At 45.9% G+C, this 24,719-nt stretch overlaps 1 protein-coding gene across 1 annotated transcript in view; it reads right to left on the reverse strand.

Annotated features, from left to right (window-relative positions):
* espn (espin) overlaps positions 1 to 3,475 on the reverse strand; it is a 49,662-nt gene extending 46,187 nt beyond the window's left edge. Inside the window, exon 1 of the mRNA XM_007902167.2 lies at positions 3,157 to 3,475. Coding sequence (XP_007900358.1) covers positions 3,157 to 3,450 — 294 coding nt within the window. The 5' untranslated portion in view covers positions 3,451 to 3,475. The remainder of the gene's footprint in view (positions 1 to 3,156) is intronic.
* Between the last annotated feature and the right edge of the window lie 21,244 nt (positions 3,476 to 24,719).

Consider the following 24,719-nt stretch of genomic DNA (forward strand, 5'->3'; position numbering starts at 1 on the left):
AAAGTGAATTGACTGTTGACCTTGGGTGAAACTCGGCAGCCAACTGCGCACAGCAGTGTCCCACAAACACTCGTGGATTGAGTGACAAAATTATTATTATTTTTATTTATTTACAATGGAAAAAGATAAGCTTCGAATGAAACTTGCCGCTTTGGTTCATTTGATCTCAGTCTTCCACCAAACTCCCTGAACCACATTCCTAAAACCCCAGTGTTAGATGGGTCAAGGTGGACCTTGGTTTAACCGTCATGTTAGATTATGGGCTCAGTTCCTGCCAAGGGTTTGGACCCAATAACTTTCTGATCACGAGGCGAGCGTGCTACCAGCTCAGCTGAAATGATCCACTGTAGTCTCTTGAACTCTGTCGCTCATGGATACTCTACCTCCATTTAGTTATTTGCTTGCTGTGGTGAGTTGACGGTTGCCAGAGGACATTGTTGTCAGTTGTTGAGTTGCTCTACCACCACAGTAACAGGCAACACACAATCGAACGGAAAACAAACGGAAAAGCCATTGATGGTCTTCCTTTCGCAGATGAGGCAGACTCTCTCTATTACCAGTGAGGACTCAGAATAACGCCCCCAGCGTTGCCAGCACCTCAGCGACAAACAGCCAATACACAACAGCGGAGAAGGAAGGCAGTGACTCATCTTGTCTGTATATAAGCTCTGAACGAAAGATACCCAAACCAACTCTGATTCTGCCTCAGTTATCACATAATAACACGACCAGAGCTTGTTCCAACACAAGGGTTTAAGTCCTTAAAATCAGCTCCTGTGTTACAAACCTGTCCAGCTATAAAAATGACCACCAGTCAGCGTTATATAAGCCAGGACTCTCTCTAGCTTTGAAAAGACTCGGCCCGAAGGCAAACCGAGAGATTTACAATAGAATAGTGCTTCAAAAAGAGCCACTGGTCAAAACTTCGAGGTTGCCAGGTCACTGTTGATATCACTTCCTCCACTGCACGCAGGAGGCTGACAATTGCTGCCCACGGCGAGAACCTCTTCACCTCCGCAGGAAGCCAGGCAGTCACCCCCGGAAACTGCAAGGTGTAATAGTCTTTGCATTTGATATAGCACCTATATCCTCTCAATGTGTTCTTAGAATGTGTAGTGACTGTGTGTAAGGTGAATGGACAGGGTGGTTCAAACTAGATATACTATATACTATACCACACTAGACAACAGGTCGGCCCAGTGGAGAGGAGATTTCCTCTCTCCACGGTCAAATTAAAACCACAACAGCAAGTTCTGAACGTGCATCGATTTGCTCTTCAAACGATGGCTGTGGCAGCAACAATCCACTAGAGGACCCCTAATAATCAATGGCTTGGCCTGTGCTTAAAGTTCCCCCGAAAGGCTTATGCAACTTTACAACAACTTGGTAACTGTGCAGGAAATCCGTGGTCCGTGTGTTAGATATCAGAAGATGCTGACACTAAAATCAAAGGGGGATTTGATAGAAGAGTCCACCATGTGTTATCGCACTTCAGCAGATGTCCAGAAAGCACACAAGGATGTGTGTGCAGTTTAGATATGCAGAGATGTCGGTGAATAGATTGTGCGGTGTTTGGGCTCTGATTTGTAGAATTTCTTAATGCTGTTCCCTAATCTTAGTCTCGCTAATGTGGGCTCCTTTCAGTTACCAGAAGGTACACTGACCATCAGAAACTATGTCACACCGATCTACATTAAGTTTTTTGACCTGCAGGACGTAGATCACACCAACCTGTCTGAACTCTCTGACCCAATTTGGGAGCAGAGGTTGTCTGAAATTCTGATGAGTTCCTTGTCAATACTGCAAGTTAACCCCTTGTTTGGGGTTCCCCTGACTGTCCAGCGCCTTGGGAAGTCCCCCCGATGTAAAAGGTGCTACATAAATGTAATTTTTTTTATTATTATTGTTGTCAATGAGGTTACAGAGGAGAAGGTATAATAGGGGCAAATAGTGGAAGAGTTGTATGAAGAACACGAGTTTGGGAAGAGTTACATTGATGATTATTGCGGTGGTGGGGTGGGGGGGGGGGGTGAGGGGGCAGAAATTACACAGGGAGTAATAGATGGTGTGCTGGTGAATTAATCTATAATTTATCTGCAATGTGGGCGTTTAGCTCACAAAACACAGAGAAGCTACGCTTTATAATTTGTTCTGTGAAGCGCTTTGAGCCCTCTCGACGACGTAATAAGGTGCTATATCAAATGATTATTATTATTAATGTAAGATCTTATTTATTGGAGTAGAAACTCCAGATCAAGTGCGCCGTGCGCTGGGTTTCTATTTTGCAGCGAGTTTAAGATGTGAGGGAACCCTGAGGACTGTCAGCTATCTCCCTTGGGTGGTGGGGGGGGGGGTTAATAATAGTGAGAGCAAACAGGGAGGCAGGTAAATTCTGCCCGGGTTTGTGCTGACCGGGTGGACACAGGTTGAAAATACTGAAACCCTTGAAAACACTAAATCAGGGAGAAAAATTACTCTGGCTTCTATAACAAAAAAACACAGTGCTAACAGTTGAGAGCACATCCTCCTCACCATTAGTTTGAGCCGCTCACGACACACACACACATATATATAAATATATACACACTCTAAATTTCTTCTTGTGGTTTCAGTTTATTCACACCAGATGGTAATGGGTTTCTGCATGTGTCAGACACCCAACTGATCCTCCCCACCCAAAAAAAAGCATCTCACATCCCCCCCCGCCCCCTCCCCACTCTTACCTATAACTCAAATCCTTCTTTTACCTGTAACTTACTTAGCCTTTAAGCGTTCCCTGTCTCTCTCTGTCTCAGGTAAAGGTGAGCGTACAAATACAAGATGTATGTTACCTGTAACTCACATCCCTTTTTTTTTGTACCTGTAATTAGTGGTACCCAAAAAGGTGTGGGTGGGGTGGGTTTTTTTTGGGGGTGGGGGGTATTGAGGGGTGGGAGAGTGTTAGTTGGGGGTGTCTGCCACATGTGGAAACCCATCACCATCCTGGTGCAAAACCAAGTGGATCAAGAACACAATCAATGTCGTGCGTAACTAAGACGGGTTACAGGTAAAGAGGTGAATTGCCTGTAAACGCACATTACCCCCACCCTGAACCTCACCCCCCCACCCCACCCTGACCCCCACCCACACCCCCCCCCCCACACCCACAAGTCTTACCTGGAGCTGACACCCCCCACAGCTGAGTAGCCACTGCAGACACACCAAGTTGCCGGTCGCCGCTGCGTCGTGCGCCGGGGTGGCCCCGTTCTTCGCCCGCTGGTTCCCGGGAAGCTTGGCCACCTCCACCAGGAACTTCAGGGCGCACAGCCTGCCCGCCCGGGCGGCGTGGTGGGCGGGGGACGCGCCCAGGTGGTCGGTGATACCGGGATGGATCAGCCCCCGACCGTGCAACTCCTCCAGCGCCGGCACGTCCCCGTTCTTCGCGGCCACGAGAGCCACGTCCAGCACCATGGCGTTGGCACCCAAATACACACAGACACAGAGAGAGAGACAGAGAGAGAGAGACACAGACACAGAGAGACACAGAGAGGGACACAGAGAGAGAGACACAGAGACACAGAGAGACAGAGAGAGACAGAGAGAGAGACACAGACACAGAGAGACACAGAGAGGGACACAGAGAGAGAGAGACACAGAGAGACACAGAGAGACAGAGAGAGAGACACACAGACACACAGACACAGAGAGACACAGAGAGAGAGAGACACAGAGAGAGAGTCACAGAGAGAGAGATACAGAGACACACAGACAGAAATACACAGAGAGAGAGACACAGAGACACAGAGAGAGACACAGAGAGAGAGACACAGAGAGAGAGACACAGAGAGAGACACAGAGAGACAGAGACACAGAGAGACACAAACCCAAATCAAGCACTTCTCCTGAGTCTCTCCCCTCTCCTCTTTGTTGGCTCCTGTCTCTCTCTCTCTCCCCTTCTCCTTTCCCCACTTTACTTTTTGTGAGTGATCATTTTTGTTGATGCAAATGCACTTGTGTGTGAGTGTGAGTGTGAGTGTGGCAGCAATACCTCAAACCACTTGCTTTGCTTCCCAGCCACAGACCTCCCTCTCCCTCTCCCACTCCCTCCCTCCCTCCCTCACCCTCTCTCTGTCTGTCTGTCCCACGTTGCAGATTTAATTACAAAAGCCTCTCTCACAATATTGAATAATCCATGAGAGAGGCGTCACCAAGTGGATGACAGGGAACCAACAAACTGTCAACACAACACAGCTTTCCTCTCTCTCTCTCTCTCTCTGTGTGTGTCTCTGTCTCTGGTCTCTATCTCGTTCCTTTCATAAAGCTCAATCCATGCAACTCTTGTCTGAATTGTTGCTGCTGTCACAAGGACTTGCAATCAACCCAATGGTTCCTCCTGTTAGAAGCGGGCACCTCGAAGACTTTTAGCGTTTAATTATATACAGCAGGCTGCTGCTTCGAACCGTAAATTATTCATAGAGTTGAAACATCCTTTCTTCTTCTTCTTCTTCACTTGTTAGTCGATTCCAAGTGACACGCTCTGCCTTCCGTGTTATTCTAAATTAATGCTCTTTCTTCTCTGGCTGCATGACCAAATATTATTAAATATAATATATATATATATATCTCTCCTCGTGTCTCGGTTAAGAATATAAGAGAATAGAAGGAAAGGGAGAAAGGTTAGTTAGCACCACCTGTCTGAACGCATCGTTTCCAATTCGTTCGGACTCTATCCAACCCCTTTAATCTCCTCTTCCAAATTCTGGACTGTTTTGGGATAACCTGGTGCGTCTGCAGTGGTTGCTCAGCTACCAGTAAGAGGGGATGTCAGTGTCAGGAGAGCACTGGAGTAATCATATCCTCTAGTACCCTGAGATACTAATTAGTCACAGCCACAGCAAACTTACATTTATTTATATAGCTTCTTTTGCTTGCAGTATCATCTCAGAGCACTTAACGGAGGCTGAGGTTGACTTCAGGGCTGTGGTGTGCTTCAGGAATAATAATTTAGTACTGTGCAATGCTGGAGTAATAGCTTTTCATAATGTGGCATACAGGAGTCATAATATTTTAGCAATGTGGTCTACTGGAGTAATAATCTTTAATGCTGTAACACACTGGAGTAACAATCCTTTAGCACTGTGATATCATTTTAATAATAGCCTTTAATGGCACGCTGTAAGGTGCTTTAATGCAACCAATGGGAAGAATGGATTCCTTTGACAAACAGGGCGCAAATCAATTCAAAACGTAGTGATTCACAGGGAAAACTATATTAAATATTGTCCGCGAACAGGCTTGAAGTGGTGACGGAGGGAAGTTTATCACACGACCAGTTATTATAGCTGACGCCTAACGGATTGGCAGATAACAGCAGAATCATTGCAATGTTATTTTAACAGCGCACAAACCCTGACCCACCCAGTCTGTCCCGGTGTCTCCCTCCACGTGAGCAGTCAAGTCAAGTCGAATTACATTTTCTCGCTCGCTGCTGAGTATCTCTTAATATTCTGCTTTTTCTTTTCTTTTAAAAGCCTCTGCTCCGACTACGGTTTGTGACCGGCGTAGAATTCAAACCAATCACCGTGCGTAGAATTTCCGTGATTGGTTTGAATTCTCTGCCAAAAAGCAAGTCTTTCTGTGATTACGTTAAATTTCGCCCACAAAATCTTCGCTTTACGGTATATTCTGTGAAGCGCTTTGAGACGTCTCGAAGATGTGATGCTATAAAATGCAAGGATTATTATTACTATTATTGCGATCTCTTGTTCCCATTGACGTGCCAATCAGTGGAAATAATCTAATACTAACGACCCTATCACAAAACCTTTGTAATTTTGAAGACAGACCTCGATCAGGTCAACTCCTAACCTTCTCAGCTGTTTCAGGTAAGATTCAGGCAATGATGCTCATTGCCTCTCCACACTCCGCAAAGTTAATTTAAATGTAGGTGCTGTGACTTGTTGACGTGGGCTGAACACTTCTGCTCCTCATTTCCTCACGAGTTATTTTGACTGTGTTTTGGCAGCATGCCCAATATGCTGAGATAATAGTGTTGGTTATAGCGCTGAGGGTACCTCCGACTGCCAGCCACAGAGAGTAGCCGTACTCAAAGCTCGGGAAACCAGGAATCTTCAGAGAGACCTGCAACACAGACCGAGAATTGCTGTCGAGTGTAGTGACTGGGTGTTTGTAGGCAAACGTAGCGGCTGGTTTGTGTCCAGCAAAGTCCCACCAACAGCTGTGAAGTCAGGACACCGGGAGAAGCACCCTTTGGGGAGTGTCGTGGTTGGGGAGGTTGTGGGTGGGGTGGGGGGTGAGGCAACAGAGATGTAATCTAACCGAGGCAATGTCTCTGGAGATGATAACAATTGGCAAGTCAAGGTGACTGGCTGCTTGTTATCTGAGCTATCAATCCTACATGGCCAAGTTATTATAACTTAGAAGCACTTGTGAGTTGGGAAACGCATAAAGTGAAGAGTGCACAGGTTGCTTGGAAAGAAACGCATGTGGACGTATGACCGTGCATGTGCATGCGTGTGTGCACGTGCGCGCTTCAATCTATGGCCCCGTAGGAGTGAGAGATGGAATCCGCTGCAGTCAGAGGAATCCCTTACACAAGGTTACAAACCTCAAACTGATGCATTTTGTAAACGTAGGCACAATACCACACGGTCCCAACCGCAGAGCACAAACCTGCACAAACAAACAATGAAACAAAGGTCGTTATTTATTGAATGACTCGATGCAGTAATATAGCATTAATAATATATTATTATATATCTTCCATATTCTTTAGGGAGGGATGGGTTGAAATATAACAGCTATATGCAGTCAGCTTCTCTCTGAAACACAAGCCGTGTAACAGGAGCGTGCATTAAGTACAGTTTATTTATCTCGCTTGTAAGACTTTCCGAAGTGACAGTGACACTCTGAACTCTCTTCAAATCGAACACCCTTAACAGCCGGGGTCAGGTATCAATTGTATTTTAGTTCACCTCTGTCGTATGTCTGTCCTCTGTAACACACCCATTGACGTTATTGACACAGATTGTAAATAAAGTATCGTGATACACCGACTGCAGGCTCCTTTACGCAGCGAAACCCAAAGGTATTAAAGGTCTTTGCAGCTGAAAACATGGGTTTGGTACAAGAAGATCTCCCAGAAATGAAATAAACTGATAGTGGGGATAGGCACCGAACATTGTCCAAAGAGCAGGGTCTTCTGGTACTGAATGTTGCCCGGGGACAGTGCCTCCTGCTGGAACTATTGGGTACTGAACAGTACCTGAGAACATTGAAACAAAACAGGCCCTGGACACTGCCTCCTCGCTGAAGCTATGGGGTTTTGAGCATTGACCGAAACAGCGCCTTCCGGGGGAACAACGAAGTACTGAACATTGCCAGGCAGCAAACACCGGCCAAAATCTACCAGGGAAAATAGTGCCAAGTGCTTACCGACGATGAAATAGAGAGCGGCAGCAAGGCGCAGGAACCTCTGTTTGATCACAATGTCTTCAAAGCACATGAAATGCTTGAATCCCAGGATCAGGCTGAGGAAAGCACAGACGCTCACGATGCCTGAGGTCACCATCAGACTCCGAGTGATTACAATGGTAGCTGTAGATGTAGGCGAACGTACAGTATACGTGTGATGTTCAATTCGACTGAGTAACGTTACGCACACAAGTACATGTATTTTTGAGCTCGCACACAGTAGCTGGGAGACATGAGATTGGAACAGAAAGTCTCTGAATTTATTTAGAGTTGCGAGAGAGGCATTGAGAGTGAAAGGAATCGTTACCTGGGTGAGGGTTTAGGTAGGAGTTGAAGTGATCACACGTCCAGATTTTCACAAAGCGGTCCCACACGCACTCCCGCCACAAGCCCTTGCAGCGCCTGCTCAACATCACCGACCCTTTGCTGTTGATCTGTGAAAACACACTCACAGGAGTCCTCCATTGCCTCTCGCTCAATCAATGGTGAAAACGGTCTGTACGTATAATGATCCTTGCATTTGATCCAGCGCTTTTCGAATCGGGAGGAGGTCTCAAAGTGCTTCAAAGGATTTTCCGGTAAAGTGCAGGGACTGTGTAGTGACCAATCTTGTGCAAGGCAATGTGCGGTGAAAGGCGCTATATAAATGCAATTTGTTGTTGTTGTTGTTGTTGCTGTTGCCACAAACAGTACAGAAGTGAATGATCAAGTTGGTCTGGGGGAAAGCTACCTCTCAAATAGCACCATGAGATCTTTAACATCCACCTGAATACGCAGACAGGATCTCAGTTTAATGTCAGTTCCAAGTCCTTGATGTGTGGGCTTGAACCCACAAGCTTCTGACTTGAAGGCAAGAGTGTTCCCTTCGATTCATCAGACTAACAAATTGTACCTTTGCGCACTTTCAAGGAAATGCTGGGAAAGAAAGCTGCGAGATGTATCTAACAGCAACTTACTTACTTACCTGCCAACAATCAGTGAAGAGAGAGGCAATGATGGCTCCCACAGCAAAAGCTCCAAGCAGCAGAGAGAGGAAGTGTAACTCTGAGCCCGTCTGCCCCGCAGTTCTGGGCATTTTACGAGAGAAAGGCAGACATCGCTGCTCAAGCTTCAACAAAAGTTTATCCACCGGGCTGCAAGAAACGAGAGACAGAGAGAGACAGAGAGAGAGAGAGAGAAAGATCTGTTCACTCAGGCAAGCGAGGAGGAGCTGAAACATGAACGAAACACTTGAGATTTGCTTACATTCAGGATTTGAAGGTGACATCAACAACAACAATGTTGTATCTACATAGTGTTCATGTTTGCAATGACAACAACAACAGCTTGCATGTATAAAGCTCCCTTCTCGCAGGATAGCTCCTCGGAGCACTAGATTACCTTTCACGTCGGGAGGACGCCTCAAAGACATCAAGAAATGTCACGGAAGAGCAAATCAGCAGCAAATTGAAACCTGAGAATTTTTTTAAAAGAAAAAGTCCATTCTCTTTGCAAAAACTTTTGATGCTTTCTGATAATTCCAAGCTCTTTGAGCAGCTGAAATTCTGAAAACACATTTTGCCTTTCAACCAATATACGGTTCAGTCGGTAATTTAATTCAAGTTGGTTTTTTTTTTAACGCTGTCTATCGGGCCTTATTCAATCTAACACTTTTGCAGCAAAATGCATGAATTGTCACTTACTTCTCCAGGCTCTTTGAATCTTAATTCTTTCATATAACAAGGAAAAGCTTCAGAGGTACTAATGCTGAGCTGGACCCAATGTAATACAGCTTGTGATTCTGAAAATTCCTGTTAGATTTCAGTATAGTAAATGTCAAGCATGTCCAATCCACGGCTATTTAGTGCAGGTTGCTTTTCTGCCACGGGCATTTTATAATAATCCCTTCATTCGACACAGTGCCTATAATGTCAAAGTACTTCACAAGCAATTGCTGTCAAGTGTTGTTTCTATCGGTGGCCAAATGTGGCAGCTTATTAGTACAAAGTTAAATTGAGAATAATATTCCTTACATTTGATGCAGAGACTTTTACGTGAGGGGCACCTCGCAGGTTTTATTGTGTAGTGTGGTGTCTGTATTTGGAAAGTGAACGCAGCAGCTAATTTGTGCACAGCAATATCCCACAAAACAGCCATGAAATCAATGACCAATTTTATGTGCAAGATTGTTAGCCCGAGACACCGGGAGATATACTCCCTTCTCTTTCTGAATAATGTCATCTCCCAAGCCCTCTGCTGGCTTTCTGTCTCCCAACCGATCGATTTAACCATCTTCACTCTCACCTGCTCTCACCCCTCCCTACCTCTGTGACACAGGGTTTGAACGCACGGCCTTGACATTCGGAGGCGAGAGTGTGACCAACTGAGCCATTTTGCTTACGATTTAAACGACAACTTGCATTTATACAGTGTCCTTCACGGGAAGGTGTGTGTGGGGGGAGGGGGGGCAGGGTCGCGGAGCAGAGCTAGAATTAAAAAGACTATTTTATTTAAAAAGCACGGCCCCTGAAAGTGGTGACGAGCTTGGGGAATATTTTTTGTGTGTATCTCATGAACATTAAAAGCAAATGGGAGTGTTTGAAAGGCTGGGGAATCGAGTGCAGCTGCAGTTTCCGTATTGCGCCACACATTGGCAGTGCAGCCCAAGCATTCGAAGTTGCGCGACAAAGTTGTACGAAAATTATATTTATTGAGACCTTTTTTGTTGGGGGGTGTGGGCTACTGGTCACCTGATTTTATTAAGTCTTTCAGGAGTTTTACTTTATACCCACTGAGCGTGGGAAAGGCGAGAGGAATCCGGGTTCGATTGGGCAAGTTTCCTTACTCCCCACGCCTCTGTTTACCTACCGGTAAGTAGGAACCTGGTTGTTAGTCGATTGGCGGACGGCTTTTCCGGGGGTAATAATTCCTTTGAAAAAAAAACATCATGATAATAAATTGGTCACTCGATCCATGACTGTTTGTGGGGACTCTGCTGTGCGCAATTGGCTGCCGAGTTTCGCCCATAAAATATACAGTCGATGCACTTTACAATATATTCTGTAAAGTGCTTGGCGACGTCTTGGAGACATGATAAGGCGCTGTATCAAATGCAAGGATTATTATGATTAAAGGTGAGTTTAACATCTCATCCAAAGCACAGTAATACGAGGCAGAGTTGATTTTTCACAGATGTTCTTAGGGATTAAACAATCGGCAGGTGTTTTACACCTCCAAACGAACACCCACGAGGGAAGATATTTTTCCCCCTACTTGACTACTTGACTTTGGCTGCAAAGGGCGTGTCAGCGAACAGAGCCTCCCCAACATCTGGCAGTCGTGTTGTAGCCACCCTTGCGCGGATTGCAAGTCGTTGTTATTGTTGAAGGGTGGCCCCCAAACTGGACAACTCCATCAATGGAGCCCGACCCTCCCATCTCGGTGTTCCCAGGCACAAGGGCAGCGAAACAGAGAGAGAGAGACAACGATAATCCTTATGTTTGACATGACGCCTTTCGTGTTGGGAGGACGTCTCAAAGTGCTTCACAGGATTTACTTGAGCCTAGCGCCCTGCGAAAAATCACTGAAGTCAAAGTGACCATTTTATCTGCAGGATTGTTGGTCAGGTCACTGGGAGGAACTCCCTTTGTGATAGCACCGTGGAATCCTTTACCACCATGTTTTTTTTTTTGCTGTTGAACACACAGACGGCATCTCACCTTAACGTCCATTCAGAAGGATGGCATTAGTGACAATGCAACTCTCTCAACCCCCCCCACCAACCCTCCTCCCCCACCCTAGTTCTGTGATGGAATGCCAGCTTAGACCGTGAGCTCAAAGTCCTGACGTGGGGTTTAAACCCACCACCTTCTGAACTGAGAGGTGAGAGAGAGCGAGCAATTGAAGTGTGCTTCCCATTTACTTGTTGGGTCGGATGGAAAGTCTCTCAGTCGAGAATCGGAACATATTCAAGAGGAGCCAAATATTTAGCTGAACAGGTTCCAGGAATGAGATCAGTGGCTTGTCCTGACAGAGCTCACTCTCGTTTCCATTGTTTCAGCAGCTTCTCAACATGATGTAATGTGTCTTACCCAGCTCTCCTGCTCCGATTATGTGTCAGCAAACTTCGAGGCAGCCTTTTCTGCCCCGGCATGTCTGGGCACTGGCTGCCGGATCACATCTCTGCTCGCTCAGGGTGTCAGCCTTGGCTCAGATCAATTTCCAAGATCTTCACCCCTTCCTCCACTCTCATCCCTCCCCCTACCTTCTGCGACACGAGGCTTGAACGCACAGCCTTGAGGCGAGAGCGCAAGCAGGCTCAGCTGTCGTTACTCTGCGTCAGGAAATCGTAGGTTCAAACCCCCACATCAGGGATGCCCAGTCCGCGCTGATAGTCCAGCGCAGTGCCAGGTCAGCATTGATTTGCTAAACGCGCTATCCTACGGATAGGATCGAAGCCGCCTCTGCCTGCTTAGGTACATCAAGGATCCCTTTGTGGAGTCGCGTTAGAATAATGGTTAGCGTGCTCGTCTCGCAAGCGAGGAGACCCGGGTTCAAAATTCCGGGCGAAACCTTAGGCGAGTTTCCTTACTCCCCACACCTCTGTTTTACCCAGCAGTGAGTAGGAATTCGGTTGTTAGTCGATTGGTGGATCCCTATCTGGGCGTAATAATTCCCCCCCACACCCCCACCCCCAAATATTCGGTGGCTCACTTCCTGATTGTTTGTGGGACGCTGCTGTGTCCTGTTGGCTTCCGCATCTGACCCACAAAATATACAGTCGGTTCACTTTACAGTTTATTCTGTGAAGCGCTTTGAGACGTCTCGGAGACGTGATAAGGCGCTATGTCCAATGCAAGGATTATTATTATTAACATTGTTCGTGCAGAGAATTGACCAGGTAGTCATGACCGGGATGGCTTTATACAGTGACATTTTATCCCAGATGATGGGAGTGAAATAGGCAAACTGTTTTCTTAGGCGAGCTTTCAGCCACCTTGCCCCTGCCTCTTCCTCTGGAACTCTCTTGCTAATAATAATCCTTGCATTTGATATAGCGCCATATCATGTCTTTGAGACGTCTCAAAGCGCTTCACAGAACATACTAATTGAATTGACTGTGTATTTAGTGGGCGAAACGTGACAGCCAATTGCCCACAGCAGTGTCCTACAGAAGTCGTGGATTGAGTGACCAAATTATTATTATTATTGTTTCATTTTTAAAAATTCTTTGAAGGGATTATTACCCCCGGAAAAGCAAACCGTCAATCGACTAACAACCAGGTTCTACTTACTGCTAGGCAAACAGTGGCGTGCGGAGTAAGGAAACATGCCCAACATTTTACCCTGCCCGGGAATCAGACCCAGGTCCTCTCGCTTGCGAAGCGAGAGCTCCAACCACTAAACTACATGACTCCACTAACGTCGGAACTAAATCCCTCATCGTCGCACCCTCCCTCCTTTCATAACCTAGCTCATGAATCTACGTCATGGTCTGCGCCTTCGGTCATCTCCCTTTCTTCACACTATCTCTCACTGCCCTCGAGCTCCATCTCTGTAAAATAGTTTGAGACTCTTATCTACGTGAAAGGCACTGAATAAATTCAAATTGTTGAGGATATTGCCTTTGAAGTCGCCTTTCTTAATCAGGTTCTGACAGTCTTGAAACCAGCTGCAGCAATGCAGCATTCTTACCCCCGACCCCTCAAATCACCACCACCCCCTAGGGCTGTGTCGCAGAGTCAGTCTGGACTGTGAGCTCAAAGTCCCGACGTCAGAGAAAGCTGAGTCAGCAAATCACCTGGGTTAATGACCAGCTTTTGGCTCTGCAGGATTGCTCATGCAAATCGACACGGGAAGCTCCTGACTGAATGGGAGAGTGAATCAGTCCCGAACAAGCGTATGTTGGGTTACTCAAGACTGGAAGTGGTGTGTGTGGGGGGGGCGGAGGGAGGTAAATGAGTGACAATGACTGAGCCAGTTTCACTGATACTTGGAGCTGTGCAATGGGAGGAGGACTGAACGTGTAGGAACAGACCCGAGCCAGACCCCACACTGTTCAATAAACTGGTAAAACCAGGTCCCCAATACATTGCAAGCTTTCACGGCAGACACTTTAGTCACACCTAGTGCACGCTGCTTAAAGGAGCAGTCTGTCTCTTCATACTCTCAGCGAATTAAAGCTAAAACATATTGCTCTCCCCGATAATGATATAGACTGTTACAGTCGGAGACACTCTGACCTCTGGCTCCGAACCTTGTGAATTCAGGTTGTTTATCGAATCTTGCCGTGGGGCTGCCTTTGTAGACGAACGCGACAGCCATTTTGTGCGCAGCAAGGTACCCGCCAAACGAACACGAAGTGAACGACCAATATATCGGGAGGATTTTCAGCCAGGAACACCGTGAGAGAGAGAGAAACTTTCCTGGTCTTTTCCAATAGCATCTTTAACATCCGCCGGAACGGGCGCAGTGTCGGGACCAGTGTTTAACATCTAAACTGGGACACTGAGACCCCCACGCCACCCCCACCCCCAACACACATTCTCCTAGAACACAGGTGGGGCTTGAGCCCATAACTGAACGGGTCTGGGGTTGCCCAACATGTGACATGGTGCCAGGCGAGTGTGATGACACTCAAGTCATTGCTCAGTGTTCTCTATCACCCAATTGCCTCCCCAACACTCAGAAGAAAACATTTGCTGATCATGTGTCAGCGGTGGGGGGGGGGGTTCTGTGCCCTTTTCAAACCCACTGCCTGCATTGCATATCCCTGCAAACCCAGTTTATTCAGTGGAGTCGATGTCAATCCAGCACCTGCCTAAAGTGCTCCTGTTGGAGCAGTATTGGGTGGAGTGATGATTGTCACGGGCCACTGTCTGAGTTGTGCAACAGGCTGAGGGAAGCCTGCGGTTGTTGCTAGGTAGGTAGCAAGGGGACTAACTCGCTGCCAGACACTCCATACGCCCCCAGGCACGACACTAAGCTGCTCCCTTTTGTTCCTGAAATTAACATGTGGTTTCGGCACAGACCACATAAGTGACATTTCAGCACACCTGCATCTTACCTGGTGACTTTGCTGCGAGCAAAGCTTGTATTGAGCCTCTCCAACCCCCTATCCTTCCATGTTGGAAGGTCACGGTTTCGCTCAGGGACACTGCCATGCGTGAGGAGCGTTATATAAATGCCTCCCGTGTTGGATTTGAAATAACAACCGTCTAAGCTGACACTCCAGGGCTGCACTGGAGGAGAACGGCTGTAATGTGAGAAGTGGCGGTCCTTTCAATGAGATGTTTAACAGAGCTGCTGGCCATACCCTGTTCAGGTGGACGTGAAAGATATTGGCTGCTTGTGAGGACGTTAAGACTGTCCTGTTCACTCGGGAAGAGACACTAAATCAAGGTCCCATTGGCTCATTGACTTGTTGTCATTCATGGCTGTCGGTTGGCAGAAGTCACCACAGTTGAAAGCGATTGTGTGTGAGAGAGGGTCTGCCTCAAATGGATGGCTTGCTGTTTGGGACGAGGAGTTTGTGCAAGCCCAGAGGTTTCGGGAGCACTATTAATGCACTGAATTCGGGACAACACTGGGCAGTCGTACAAGATTGGTTCCAGGAACCCATAGCCAGGCTTGTTGTGTCATGTGTAGTTTGGGCGATTACAATTAGTGGAGGTGACAACATGAACCTAGCAAGCTGATACAACTCTCAGTGACTCACTGGCTGGGTCGAGCTCAGCTAATGCTGAGCATGTAGTATTGAGTTTTGATGACTCGGTAATTTTTATGTCTTTTTTTTCCCCTGTTCCAGTTCATTCGATGAAGAATGATCACCTGGGGGTAATGGGACATTTCCGTCACCCCTTGACGAAGGCGCATTTCCTTCCCCCCACCCTCCAAAAAAAAATAAACCTGCATCTAATACGTTCTGGGATTAGGTCAGCAAGGTGAATTTCACTCCCCCAGTCATTCAGAAAGAGCACACACTCCCTTCCAGAGAAAGGGAAACTTCCATGCGTATTTGGACTCCCAATTTTGGTTTGGATACTCTTAAGCAACCCAATGGGTTCCTGTACGTGTCATGTTTCTTCATTGCCCACCCTCCCACTCCCCCGTCAAGCAGAGAATCACCCTCGGTTACCCTGGGGTCAGTTTAAGTCTTTATTGTGCAGAACAGACTTTATTATAGTCTGTGGAATAGAAAGAGCATTGTTAACATTTACATCAACGCACAGCCCACAACAATTAGACTCAAATCCTGCAGGTACAGACCTGCTGCTTTCATATCTTTGGGGATGCAATACATTTCATTATCTTCAGTCACGTACTTCTTTTTATATAGGGGACGTTTTGCAAAAAATAATTTTTCGCGAAGAAAATGCGGCGACGGGAAATACATTTGTTTCTGACCAGCGTGTGACATCAAACCGGTCAAGTGAGTTCACGGAGGTGCTGACACTAGGGACAGTCTGGGGCGAGGTGGGTGAGTGGTGAGGGGGGGGTGCGGGGGGTGGGGGAGGAAATAGGAGGTTCCGTTCTTTACATGAGATGTTAACTGAGATTTCCCACGTTTCGCCCACAAAACAATACAGTCAATTCACTTAACAATATATTCTGTGAAGCGCTTTGAGATGTCTCAACGACGTGATAAGTTGCTTTATCAAATGCAAGGATTATTATTATTATTATTCCCGGCTGCCTGGGTGGACGTTAAAGATCTCGCGGCAAAGAGGAAAGGATGTTTCTCCCGGTGCCCTGGCTGACAATTTTTTTTAAAAAAAGGGATGAGAAAAGCAATTTAAACATGTAGAAAGGAGATTCAATGGGCCTCATGTCCAGTCTTTCACTGAATTCAAAGGCTTGTGAACCTACCATCTGTTGGGAGGAACTGGCACGTGTCAGGGAGAGAAATTAGCTACAATCTCGTGCAGGGAATTAGCGCAACTTTCAAGGGGGTCCTGTCATGTCAATGCTGATGACACTGATAACAACTCAGTTGTCGTCCAGAATAGCGGTCCCATCATCTAAGGCCTCCTGTATTTGTAAAACTCCCAATACTTTGAACTTTAATAAGAAGTTTAACATGGCCAAAATACCTATAACACCAAGGCAGACTCAAGCATCGAAAAGGCAATTTAGACACAGAGCTCACATTGAATTACTTTAAGCAGGTAGAAGTGATTGGAGGAGGCACAGAGCAGGTGGAACCAGATTGTATCAGCAGAAGCAAGTAGGAAATCGCTAACCATATCCGTTTGCAATGATAATAATAATAATCCTTACATTTGATATACAGCACCTTATGATGTTGTTGCGACATCTCAAAGCGCTTCACAGGATATATTGCAAAGTGGATTAACTTGTATATTTTGTGGACGAAACGTGGCAGCCAATTGCTCAAAAAAAAAAACAGTTGTTTTTTTGAGGGGGGAAGATTATTGCCCCCGGAAAGCGATCCGCCAATCGACTAACCTAATTACTGCTTAGGTAAAGTAGCGTGTGGAGTGAGAAAACTTGCCTAAGGTTTCGCCCCACCCAGAAATCAAACCTGGATCCTCTGGCTTGTGAGGCAAGTGCTCTAACCACTACCCTATAATAATAATAATAATAATCCTTGCATTTGATATAGCGCTTTTCACGTCGGGAGGACATCCCAAAGCGCTTCACAGAACACACTGTAAAGTGAATTGACTGTATATTTGTGGGCGAACGCGGCAGCCAATTGCGCACAGCAATGTCCCACAAACAGTCGTAGATTGAAAATGACCAAATTAATTATTGTTTTTGTTTTTGGAGGGATTATTATTAGGCTCTGTGTGGAGTAAGGAAACTTGCCCAAGGTTTCGCCCTCTGCCTGGAATTGAACTCAGGTCTCTCGCTTGCAAAGTAAGTGCTCTAACCACTGAGCTACAGAACTCCGTGTGGGACTCCGTGGAACAAAACCAGCCTATCATAAAAAAGATATGTCTGAATCGCCATGTTCTTGTTAATTTCAGCCCCAGTGCAATTAGCTGTTTGTGCTTGTAAACACAGTGGACCGGGTGCTGCTTCAGTTATTGGGTCTGAAGCACTTAGAGTTTAGTTAAAAAGGTCTGTTTTGCCCCAAGAGTAACTGGGATTTTTCCCCAATCAGGTTCACGTGCTCCTGATCCCGGCCCCCAGCTCGGGTCCAAGTCCCTGACTCTCCAGCGACTTGTGACGTCCTCTTAAACGTGAAAGGCACCGTGTAAATGTAATGTGTGGTTGTTGTTGTTGCACCCACCTGGGTGAGACCAGGAAGAGCAGACAGTCAAAGTCAAACACTGCAGCTTCCCAAGATTTTAGTCAGGACCAGCAAAGTTCAACCCCCCCTTCAATCTAAGCACTTTGCTAGTACCCCTCCCAATCCAAGTGTTTAAGTCTAAAATCACAGGGATTGCAGTTCAGGGGTGAACTTTGGTAATCACAACAAAAAAAAGAAACAATCGATCCAGAGGAGAAAGCCATCTGAAAGAGAGAAATAATAATAATAATAATAAAATCTAAGAAGAAGAAAAGATGATAGTAAGAAAATATAAGAAGAAAATATCACAGTAAGAAAATATAATAATAATAACAGTAAAAAAAGGAAACCTGTGCAGACAGTGACAGAGGCAGTTTAGCCCAGGCTCTTCTGGCTGTGATGTCCTGTGATGTGAATGAGCTGCTCACCAGTCGGGTTTCCTTCCGCTTGACTTGGCTGTTATTGGCGTGTGTGGGACGCGTGGCTTGAGATGTAATCCATCCCCAGCCCAGAGAGACAGTCCACAGAGAACAGACAGAGAGAGTAAGCCTGTGTAAGAATGCAACCTCGCCTCTCACATCACATTCACACCAAATAAAACCCCCGACTGCAATCGCCCACCCGAGCAATCCATATCCCACCCCACCCCAGCCTTAAATCACGCGTCTCCCTCAAGCTTTCCCAGCTGATCTGCAACCCCTTCGATGTGTGGAATTAAAACCCACTTTTCTGTACCGTGTTTCAGTGTGTTGTAAGATTATAATTCCGCAGTTCCGTAGTTAAAACCTGGAGGTAACATCGCAGGACGAATTTGAATGTAATTGCACTCGGTGTGAGAGGCGAAATCCAATTTAAATTCAGAAGCATCGCATTATGTAGCGCTGTGTTGCAAAGGATTAGTATAATTCGATGCTGTTTTGACCTGTTGGTTTATATCTAAACACAGGAAAGAAAGCCTTTGTCTGGAGGGGCAGATGTTTTTTTTTTGTCCTGATGGCGTGGATTTTAGCTTGGGAAGCTGTCCTATTCATTTTTTTCTGGGGGGGGGGGGGGGGTTGGGAGTGTTGGAGGGAGCAGGTTTCAAGTCGGTTGGACAAAATGTAAATATTTCAAAAGCTTGTTCCCGCCAATTCTACCCCGAATAGACACACTGCAGAGCTGAGGTTGGGGCGGGAGGGGGGGGACATGTCCTGGGTTTGCGTGGCTTTCGTTCCATTCTGGGGCTGAGTAGAAATCGAGGCGTCCCAAGGCGCTTCCCAGGATTTACTGCAGAGGAGACACTGCGTTCTGCAGGCCAACGCCGATTTGGCACATTGCCTCCTTTCCGTTTTTTGCACCCAATTGCGAATCTTTCCTTTTTTCACTCCCCCCCCACCCCCACCCCCACCCCCTCAATTATATTTGCGTTAAGTGTTCAAGTCTTCAGATTTTCATAGCATCGGTGCGTATGATAACAGAGCTCAGTGCCCATTTGGCTCTGAGGAAAATACCTCCCCAAACCCTAGAGACAGACAGTTTGTGCACCCCCCCACCCCCCACCCCCCGACCCAAAAAAATGAGGCTACTGGAACCAAGGCAATCCCCTCAATCCCATTTTCCTCTTAATTTCCCTCAATCCCAATTATCCCTTAATGTCACTTAATTTCTACCTCTCTCTCTCTCCTCATCAAACCATGAATATTTTATAATTTTCATAAAAGTTGCCTTTACAGCTCCTCAATCGCTGACACTCCCTTTAGTTTCCGTAGTCTGAGATAGTTGCAGAGTTTGAGCTGTTTCATTCGCTCCTGTTCTAAGAAGCCACTGCATTTGCTGTGAGATGTGTTGAGATGTGCTTTGCCTGTCCCGGTGGCCTGGTTATTATTGTCAGATTAAGTTGTTTTAGTCTCGTGCCAGACCCGTGCTTTACACGGGTAAAATCCCACAAGAGACCACAGAATACACTCAACTGTCAAGTCCCATTGGAAACAAAAGGCCATTTTTGGAAACGTTCGGGTTTTCAATGAATTGGGGCTTTGTACGTGTCCTTTAAATCAATCAATATAAAATATATACAGGATATATGATATAATATTAAGTATTGTGTGTACTGATGGTTAAACGCCACTTTCTTTTTTTTTAAAACAGTATATTTGATTTTGCGAAACTTGAATCAAAACTTTTTTGTAGCCCTTTGAAATATTTTTTTTAACGTGTATTTGACTTCGAACAAAGATTGCGAGATAACATGGCGTTTCTTGATTTGGTGGGGGGTGGGGGTGGGGTGGGGGGGCAATAAAAAGTTACATCAGATGGCATTACTGTAGAATTCAAGTCTAATCAAACTGTCAGCGGCGGATCAACCCTTGGTCTGGTTAATACCTTAAACGCCAGATTATTTTGAGACTAATTTTGGACCATAACAATAAATCAGAATGGAGTGTGTGCCGAGTGGAACTGATGAATGAATAAATCAAATGATTAAAAAAAAAGGTCCACACGTTGGTATGTTACTTCCGTTTGAGCGATGCCACCAACTCACTGAGAATACCTGTAGTCCTGTAGCTCAGGGGTTTGAGCACTCGCCTCGATTCCCAGCAGGGCAAATATTTGGGCAAAAGTTTCCGCACTCCACACGCCTGATAATAATCCCTCAAGAAAGAAAAAAAAACCCAATAATAAATTGGTCACTTCAATCCACAACTGTCTGTGGGGACGCCGCTGTGCGTAATTGGCCGCTGCGTTTCGCCCACAAAATACACAATCAATTCACTTTACAGTCTAATCTGTGAAGCGCGTTGAGACGTCTCGAAGATTAGTATAATTATTATTATTATTTATTACATAGGGAGGTGGAATAGTTTTGATCTCTGCGGTTCTAAACTGACGGACCCACACGATCTCTCGTGTTGTGGATGTGAATGCAATCACTATTTGTCCATCAGAAGCATAGAATTTTATCGGCAGCGAATGAATGGCACTGCCATATGATGTTATTTTGCGCCCAACGCAGCGGATTGCATCGCAGCCTTTCAACCAGACGTTGCCCCACAGGTTCCGACAGCGCACTTTGTTTTTTACCGCATCGAATCCGTTTCACGACCCCATCGCATTTTCACCCCTCGAGTTCACCTGCGCTGCACAGATAGCGGAATTAATAAATATTTAAGCATTTAAATATTTAAATGCCAGGTGTAACATGGCACCAGGCGCTCACTGCTTTGAGGCTGAAACCCAGTAAAAGGAAGCAGTTTTGGGGGCACCAACAGTTTAAAATTTAAGCAAAGATCAGCTTAGAAACGCCAATAATTCGCTCATAATTCCAGCAAAAAAAAAATGGAAACGTAAAAGGCAGCATTGGCTTTGCGAACGACTGAGGTGTTTTACGCCCAAATATAATCATATTTTTCACCCCTAATGCAGCACAGCGTAGTATAAAACGCACATCATTTACCTTTGCAAACTCAGCGACTCGGTGACTTGCGTTTAAAGCGCTCCTTCACCTCCATCCACAGGTTACAGACTGAGTCCAGTGGAGACATCGCGCGTAATTGTGCCCCAATTCTCTCTCTCTCTCTCTCTCTCTCTCTGGGCAATAGACCTCAGTGAGGTGCCAGTGGGTGAGATGGGGGGGTGGGGGTGGGATGCGGGGGTGGGGGGGGGGGGGGGGATGGGGGGTGGGGGGGGGGGGGGTTGTTTGAAACACAACAAAATGCCAAACCGAACAAAGAAATGCACTATTGCAGAAAAGAGGGGAGGAATAGGAATGAAGTGACTTTGCAGATGCACCAAGCTGTGTCTGCTCTCAGTCTCGCCTCCTCTCACAGCCAGACGTTGGCTCGTGCCCGACGCGTGGAGTCTCCTTATCCCAATTAATCCCTGACACAGGAGCAGAGCCCCAATAACCGCCCCCCCCCCCCCCACCCACACACACCCACACACTCCCCCCCACTCCCCCCCAATTCCCAATCCAAATCCACACACCAACTTACTCGCTAGAAATATACGACTGCAGATGGAAAATGCTTAAATATTTATTAATTCCGCTATCTGTGCAGCCAAACCCATAGATATTCAAGCACTGTATATATAGATAGATAAATTAGTGAATGAAATTAATAGCATTTTATTGTTTAAGTAAAAAAGATATCATTTTATAGCCTTTTATATAATTGTAAGCATTATATATATACACACACACACACATATATACACATACACATATAATGCATCATTAACCTGGTTTGGTTGGTATGTGTTTAGGCGCCTGAGTTAATATTTAATTCGAAAATGTTTACCTTTCTGAAATTATTATTTGAATAAAAATTGTCTAATGGGTTTGGCTCCAATTTTTTTTTGAACCTTCAATAATAATTACAGATTCGTAAACCTGAACTGGTCAGATTGGAGTGGTAAAGCCACCGTTAGCCACAGTTTTAATCAGTTTTAAACACTGTGTAACAAAGAACAAACTACTGAAAGGGGGGGGAGTGAGGTGGGGGGGTTTGGGGAGGTGAGGGGAGGGGGAGATTTCTCTGGACAGATGTTGCTAAGACGCTGGGTGTTGGCTTGGGACGCTACTTTTTGTGTGTCATTTTGGGAACAGATTTGAATTCAGGTTGGAATGAAATTGCTTTCATCCCAATTTTTTTTTGTTGTTTTTTTTGGGGGGGGGGGGGGGGGGTCGCGAAATTGTGAAATGCAGGTCAGGGCAAAAAGTCTACCAAAAAGTCACACACTGATCGACGAACACGAGATGTTTCTGACTCGAGCCTCAAACAAATGCTCTCTGATGTCTTAAAGGCTAATTGGCCAAAGCTCTCTATAAGAGTCTACTTCAGAAAACTCCCTTTAGGATTACAATGCAAACACGGGTACAAGTGTGTGGACTGTGGAGTTATTTACCGAGAGATGTTGGGTTTGTTGATTGTTATGTGCAGTTCCTACTGTTTGAGGGCAACGTATTAGAATAAGACATAAAATACTATTCGATGATAATATTAAAATACTAGAATTTAAATAGACTGAATACTATCCGATGATACTTTGGGATGAATACAACACTAAATTCTCCTCTCCCCACCAACACCCCCTCTCTCTCTATATATATATACTCTGTGTATACACATTTAATTTAAATGCCACTTTAGCACTGGGTCAGGCTGATCGCTGCTGCCTGATGGCCCGGGTTGTCCCCCCCTCTGCTCCCTCTGCCTTTGACGCGTGCCAAAACGCGACGCGTGGCTTCAATTGAATTCGATTAATCCCACAGTGACCCGAGCCTGAGCCAGACACAGAGAGGAGAGAGAGAGAGAGAGAGAGAGAGAAGGCAGTGCAGAAGAATGCGCCTGGCACACACCAGCCCAGCCTTTCTTAACCCAAATCTACAGCAGCATATATACACACACATATATATATATATTTTGCAATCAAACCAAATGTGTTGCGTCGCCATCATATCTACCGTAGACGAAAGAGATGGGACTCCCTCCCACTGCCCCCCTCCCCCTCCCCCAGCACTTGCAAACCAGAGAGATGAATCTACAGGGGAGGGAAAAAGAAAGAGAAAAGAGAGATCAAACGATGCACCAAACATTGAGTCTCGTCCAGCACTGGACCTCCAACACATGTGGCTCTGCCTTAGCGCAGCACTGACAGCAGAATTGGGTCCTGGTTTGAGATTCGTTATATAATATTATATGGAATCACGTGACCCCCCCCCCCCACCCCCCCCCCATCAACTCTCCCAATAAATTAAATTAAAAATCTCATTGTTTGGGGGGTTTGTGAGGACAGATGTTACATTTAAGACAGCTTCCCAAGCCGAAATAAACGCGATAGTTTTTTTTTCCTTGGAGCAGATTGGATGCTTGTCTTCAAAACCCCAATAATCCAAGCAACGCGTCTTATTAACAGGGGGGGGGGGTAGGGGAGTGAGGAGGGGGGGTAGGGGAGTGGGGGGGAACCCACATTAACGACATACCCCTATTGTTAATACGATGGGTTTAAATTATAATTTTATAAATGAATGCGTTTAGGGGCAGAAAAGAGTTAGGGGTAGAAATAACACATGTGTCCGGATTTACTGTGTGCGAACCCAACGTCTCCAGTTATTTAGCAAATCTTCACATTTCAAGCCAGTTTTTTTTTTTTTCTGGAGGAGTTCTGCGTTTCAGAAACTACAGAAAAAACGCGCTTCCGATTTGTTTTTAACAACAACTAAATTCAACACTCTGTCGAAGCCCTGAAACAGGTCGGTAAAGTCAACAGAGAGAGAGAGGGGGGAGAGGGGGGAGAGGGGGGGGGGGAGAGGCAGGTGAACCTTTTTTAAAGAGTGTCTGATTTGATAAGGATTGTTTAAAACATGTGCGAACTTCCAGAAAAGGCAGTTCCCTTATAGTTGTTTTATTTGGAGGAGAATTCATCGCCAGAAGTTCTTGACTTTAGTCACAGTTGAGGGCTTGGAGGACGGGAGACCCTTTTGGTTGAGGTGTGTGTGGTTGGCGTGTGCCAGACGCGTGGCTTCTGTTCGGCTCTCAATGAATGGCACAGACGCAGAGACGTATTGTGTATTGTGTCTGTGTGTAAGAATGTGCAGAACTCCCGACGCAGTGTTAGTGTACAATATTATCATTATTCACTCTATATTCAATCCCTCAGTCGAGCTTTTGAGATTTCTCTTTGCGAAGTGAGACTCAGGACATCATTTCACCAACATATTTGTGTCACCAGCCCTTTCCAACTCAAATCGACCCCATTTAATTTCTTTTAAAAGGAAGTCTGTTTGGCTGCAAGTTTATAATATCCAAAGCCAGCTATTAAGCAATTTATTTAAGTCAGTTGTTTGCTTAAATACTTAGCGAATGTTTTCAGGTTTATTTTGCGCTCTGCAGGAATTGGGGGCAACTTTGTTTTTTCTTGTCTGGGGAGGGGGGGGGGGGTGGGGGTTGGTTTTGTGAAGACAGATAAGACAGGTGTTTCTGTGGAAGCGGTTTGGCTTGGGAAGCTGTTTATCCATTTGGGAACAAAC

The sequence above is a fragment of the Callorhinchus milii genome, unplaced genomic scaffold, assembly GCF_018977255.1.
Source record: "Callorhinchus milii isolate IMCB2004 unplaced genomic scaffold, IMCB_Cmil_1.0 Scaffold24, whole genome shotgun sequence".
Lineage (NCBI taxonomy): Eukaryota > Metazoa > Chordata > Chondrichthyes > Chimaeriformes > Callorhinchidae > Callorhinchus > Callorhinchus milii.